Source organism: Galeopterus variegatus, unplaced genomic scaffold (assembly GCF_000696425.1).
Source record: "Galeopterus variegatus unplaced genomic scaffold, G_variegatus-3.0.2 Scaffold2957, whole genome shotgun sequence".
Classification (NCBI taxonomy): domain Eukaryota; kingdom Metazoa; phylum Chordata; class Mammalia; order Dermoptera; family Cynocephalidae; genus Galeopterus; species Galeopterus variegatus.
The window spans coordinates 4,043-9,975 of NW_007729068.1; the positions used below are offsets into that span (position 1 = coordinate 4,043).

At 48.4% G+C, this 5,933-nt stretch overlaps 1 protein-coding gene across 1 annotated transcript; it reads left to right on the forward strand.

Annotated features, from left to right (window-relative positions):
* The first annotated feature begins 1,096 nt into the window (after positions 1-1,096).
* LOC103599426 lies at positions 1,097-5,767 on the forward strand. The gene is given in 6 exon segments (XM_008583536.1): positions 1,097-3,082; positions 3,294-3,833; positions 3,836-4,471; positions 4,473-4,851; positions 5,091-5,224; positions 5,423-5,767. Coding segments are annotated over 6 exon segments (4,020 nt in total).
* The last annotated feature ends 166 nt before the right edge of the window (positions 5,768-5,933 follow it).

Below are 5,933 nucleotides of genomic sequence, written 5' to 3' on the forward strand. Positions count from 1 at the left end.
CATAAAACTTTCCACATAAGCATGTTCTCTAAGGAACCTCTGGGTAGTGGTCTTATCACACCTGGGTAAGTGGGGCAAGAAGTGTGGTTGCTTGAGGAGGGGTCTCTGAGAATTGGTCTACTTCTCCCCTACACAGGAAGAGCTCAGAGCTGACAGCCTGTGGTTTTCTTGCTAACACAGGCACAGGCTTGTAACCACAGAGCTATGAGGTACAGAAGTACTTAGCTGATTTTATGTCTCTACATAGCTAAGTCAAACCAGCAGATGGCCAAGTGTTTACCAGTAAAGAAGTCAGAAGGGAAATCACCTAGAGACGGATGGGTGCCAACCAATGAGCTTTAGGGTCACTTAAGTTAGCCAATAAACACTGCTTATGGCTTTGTCTCCTGGCTGCCAGAAAAGTTGCCCCTAAAAAATGTATAAAAGGACAGCTAAAAAGCCTAATGGGGTCTCACCCCAGCTTGGTGGTGAGAACCCAATGCATTGGAAATAATAAACCTCTTGCTAATTGCATTGCTCATGGTTTTGTGGTCTCTTCGAGGCGAGTCTTCCCATTCTATTTGATGTTGGGATTCATCCCAAATCTTACATTCTTTGGGGGCTCATCCGGGATCTGACAAGCTCTTTCAGGGATCAAAAGACTGAGGAGCAGAGGAAAGCCCGGGCAGCAGGTACCACAGTAGTTTGTTTCATTGTTTTGTCCCTATTTGCTTCTCTGTTGTCTGTGATTTAGTTTCTGTTTTCTTGGGTTTGAGTCCCAGGATCTGGGCTCCAGGTGGGGCCGTCTGGTGTGGTCTTGCAGTGGGACAGACGTGTCGGCACACTGCAGCCACCAACCGTGGAGGATGCTCCCGATTGTTCTGGGGAGGGTAAAAATAGGGAGGCCTCTTGGTCAGAGACCCCTCCCGAGCCCTCTGCTGTTTTCTGATCTGAAGGGGGTGAACGAGTTCGCCTCCATGGGAGGTCTCTAAGACAGAAACCCCTCCCGAGTTCTCTGATTATCCGGCTGTTGTGTCCGTGGCAGGGGCACACCAGTGTGTTTGTTTGTATTTGTCTGGTTGCGTGTGTGCTGGGACTGACAACTTATTGGGGTGGCATGGGACAGGCAGTTTCAACTCCTTTGGATCTGACTCTGAGACATTGGACTGATGTTAAAACTAGGGCTCATAACCTCTCTGTTCAGGTTAAGAAAAATAAGTGGATAACCCTATGCTCATCAGAGTGGCCAACTTTCCAACTTGGGTGGCCCACTGAAGGTTCTTTTTCCTTGTCGCTGATTGTGGCAGTTAAAAGCAGGATTTGTAATTCTTCCTCTAACAGGCATCCTGACCAGGTCCCATACATTGTTGTGTAGGAAGACTTGGTCACAGACCCACCTTCGTGGGTTTGGCCCTTCCTCCCATCAACAGGTCTGATGGCAGTGTTTGCCCTCAACGAAGACAAAAAAAAAAAAAAAAACCCTCCTGTACTGTAGGATGCAAATCCAGATCTTCTCCTCTTGGACCCCCCTCCTCCTTAGCCCCCAGCTCTTCGTTCACAGGCCGTGCAGCCGTCAGCCCCGACAGCTGAGGTGCAAAGTTCCGGACCAGCCCAAGGAACTCGTAGTCGGCAGGCAGACTCACCAGATGCTGTCCCCACATTTCCTCTTAGGGCATACGGCCCCCCAGATGAGGATGGCAACCAGCCCCTGCAGTATTGGCCTTTTTCCTCCTCTGACCTTTACAATTGGAAATCTCAAAACCCCCCTTTCTCTGAACACCCCCAGGGACTCACTAACCTTGTAGAATCCCTCCTTTTCACCCATCAGCCCACATGGGATGATTGTCAGCAGCTCCTCCAGGTTCTGTTCACTACTGAAGAAAGTCAGCGGATCCTTCTGGAGAGCAGAAAACATGTTCCAGGGCCTGATGGCAGACCCACCGTCCTCCCTGATGTCATCGAGGCTGGGTTCCCTCTAACTCAGCCTCACTGGGATTTCAACTCGGCAGAAGGTAGGGATCACCTGAAAGTTTACTGCCAGGCTCTAATGGCAGGTCTCCATGGGGCAGCTAAGCACCCCACCAATTTGGCTAAGGTAAGGGAAGTGACCCAGGTACCCAATGAGTCTCTGTCAGTATTTTTGGAGAGACTCATGGAGGCATTCCACCGGTTTACTCCCTATGATCCTAGCAGTGAGGAACACAAGGCTACAGTAACAGTTGCCTTCATTGATCAGTCCTGTAAGGACATCAAGAAAAAGTTACAAAAGCTAGAAGGGTTACAAGATAAAACCCTCAGAGAGTTAGTGCAGATAGCTGAGAAAGTCTATTTTAACAGAGAGTCAGAGGAAGAAAGGAGAGAAAGAGAACAAAAAGAACAGGATGCCAGAGAGATTAAAAAAGAAAAATGCCAAGAAAGAAATTTTCATAAAATCCTGACCACTGTAGTCAGAGAAGCCAGAGAACCCAGGGAGGCAGTCCCTGGCAACAAGAAGGAGTCCCTAGCTAAGGACCAATGTGCCTATCGCAAAGAGAAAAGCCACTGGTTCTGGGATTGCCCCAAGAGGGGAAACAAGAAGCCCCAGGCCCCCAAAGTCCTAGCCCTGCAAGAAGACAGCGACTAGGGGGGTCAGGGTTTGGACCCCCTCCCCGAACCCAGGGTAACATTAATAGTGGAGGGGAAACCTACCCAATTCATGGTAGACACAGGAGCTGAACACTCAGTACTTTTACAAGCTGGAGGGCCCCTCCTCCCCAAAAAATTATGGGTACAAGGGGCCACTGGAAATAAACAATATTCATGGACTACCTGAAGAACAGTGGATCTTGGCGTGGGCCGGGTATCCCACTCGTTCATTGTCATTCCAGAGTGCCCTTACCCACTGTTAGGAAGAGATCTCCTAACCAAAATGGGTGCCCAAATCCAATTCAGCCCTGAGGGATCTCAGGTGTTAAATCAACAGAAAAAGCCTTACCAGGTGTTAACTCTAAGATTAAAAGATGAATACCAGTTGTTTGAACAACAAAAACAAAAGACTGAACAAATGGACTGGTGGTTAAGCCAATATCCACAGGCATGGGCTGAGACGGCAGGAATTGGAAAGGCTAAAAACGACCAAAATGGGTGCCCAAATCTATTTCAGCCCTGAGGGATCTCAGGTGTTAAATCAACAGGGAAAGCCTTACCAGGTATTGACTCTAAGACTAGAAGATGAATACCAGCTGTTTGAACAGCAAAAACAAAAGACTGAACAAATGGACTGGTGGTTAAACCAATATCCACAGGCATGGGCTGAGATGGTGAGAATTGGAAAGGCTAAAAACAGACCACCTGTTTACATAGAACTAAAAGCTCAAGCCAGTCCCATAGCAGTCTGGCAGTACCCAATGTCCTGGGAGGCACACGAAGGCATCAAGCCTCACATCATGTGCTTGCTCCAGCTGGGGGTCTTGCGGAAGTGCCAATCTGCTTGGAACACTCCCTTGTTACCGGTCCGTAAGCCCGGTACAAGTGACTACCGGCCAGTCCAAGATCTCCGAGAGGTAAATAAGTGTGTGGCTGATCTCCATGCCACTGTTCCTAATCCTTACAATCTCTTACGTTCTTTACCTCCAGACAGGACCTGGTTCACAGTACTAGATCTCAAAGATGCATTCTTCTGCTTGCCGTTGGCTCCGAAGAGTCAAGATTGCTTTGCCTTTGAGTGGAAAAACGCAGAGGCTGGTCTGACGGGACAATTCACCTGGACCTGTTTGTCTCAAGGATTTAAAAATTCTCCTACTATGTTTGATGAGGCCTTCCACCAGGACTTGGCCATGTTCTGGGCCTCCAACCCTCAGGTAACTCTGTTACAGTAACCAAACCCTTCCACCTGTATGTGGCAGAAAACAGGGGGATCACAAAGGGGGTGCTAACCCAAAGACTGGGACCTTGGAACAGACCAGTGGCCTATCTATCCAAAAAGCTATACCCAGTTGCCTCAGGGTGGCCAGCTTGCCTGAGAATCGTGGTTGCATTTGAAATTCTAGTAAAAAATGCTGATAAATTGACTATGGGACAAAACTTGGTAATCTCAGCACCTCATGCCTTAGAAAATGTTGTCCGCCAGCCTCCTGACAACTGGCTCTCCAACACGTGCATGACTCATTATCAGACTTTATTAAACCCAGATCAAATAACCTTTGCTCTACCAACAAGCTTAAATTTAGCCTCGCTGTTGCTGGACCCAGACCTCGACCCGCCCACCCATGATTGCCAACAAGTGCTTGCAAAAGCCCACGGGTGGAGAAAAGACTTGTCAGATCAGCCTCTACCAGATGCTGAGGCCACTTGGTTCACAGATGGCAGCTGTTTCCTGAAAAATGGAGAATGGAAAGCCGAGGCAGCAGTGGTGGATGGCCAGAAACTGGTATGGGCTCAGGCTTTGCCTGCTGGGACATCTGCCCAGAAAGTGAAACTCATCGCTCACACAAAAGCCCTAAAACTAAAAAAAATAAATAAATAATAAAAAGATCAACATCTACATAGACAGCAGGTATGCCTTTGCCACTGCTCATGTGCACGGTGCAATATATAAACAGCGAGGTCTTTTGACTTCAGATGGAAAGGAAATAAAAAACAAGGCAGAGATTATAGCCCTGCTGGAGGCCCTCCTCGGACCACTAAAAGTGAGTATCATACATTGCCCAGGGCACCAGAAAGGAAACTCCCCAATTGCAAAGGGAAACAACCTGGCCGACTCTGAGGCTAGAGCGGCCACCCACGGGTCCTCGGATGTACTGCTGGTGAGTGTCCCTGAGCCAGAAGGGCTCAAATGCCAACCATTATTCTGGTACTCAGTGGAGGACATAGCAGAACTGTCCAAAGACACCAGTAAAAAAAAAAAAAAAAAAAACCTGAATACCATGTCCTAGGACTTAGACGACTAGTTGAGCAGATAGTCAAAAATTGTAAACCTTGCCAAAAAGTAAATGTATGCAAGAGTGCCACTGAACTTGGCAAAAGACCTAGGGGAGACTGACCAGGGCTATACTGGGAAGTAGATTTCACTGAAATCAAACCTGGTAAATATGGTTATAAGTATCTCCTAGTCTTTGTAGACACCTTTTCAGGATGGGTAGAAGCCTTCCCAACAAAACAAGAGACTGCCTCTGTTGTGGTCAAAAAAATCCTGGAAGAAATCTTTCCACGCTTCGGAGTGCCCAAGGTAATTGGTACTGACAACGGACCTGCCTTCGTTGCCCAGGTAAGTCAGGGAGTGGCCAGGTTCTTGGGGACCACTTGGAAATTACATTGTGCATACAGGCCCCAAAGTTCAGGGCAGGTAGAAAGGATGAATAGAACCCTAAAAGAGACACTGACCAAATTAACCATGGAGACTGGCGCAAACTGGGTGGTCCTCCTTCCTCTGGCCCTATTTAGGGTCAGAAATACCCCCTCCCAGCTTAACCTAACCCCCTTTGAAATTCTTTATGGTGCCCCAGCACCCTTAACCTTGCTGGGGGACACAGCTGTCCCTACAGCTTCCAGGCTACAACCTGAATGCCATCGTAACCATGATTTGTATGCCAGGTTAAAAGGACTACAGGCGGTGCAGAAGGCAGTCTGGGAACCCCTAAAGGCCATCTACGAACCCGGGACCCCTGAAACCTCTCACCAGTTCCAGGTTGGGGACTCTGTCTACGTGAGGAGCCACCACCCCCACTCGCTGGAGCCTCGCTGGAAAGGACCTTACCTGGTGCTCCTGACTACCCCAACAGCTGTCAAGGTAGATGGGATTACTGCCTAGATCCACGCCTCACACGTAAAACCAGCGCCACCCGAGGACCACAACCCAGACGACAACGCCACCTGAAAAGTCCATACTTCCAAGGACAATCCCTTACAGTTAAGAATCACCCGGTCGTGTGGAAAACTGTAAGATAAAAGTTCACATGTATTTCTGCTTTGCTTTA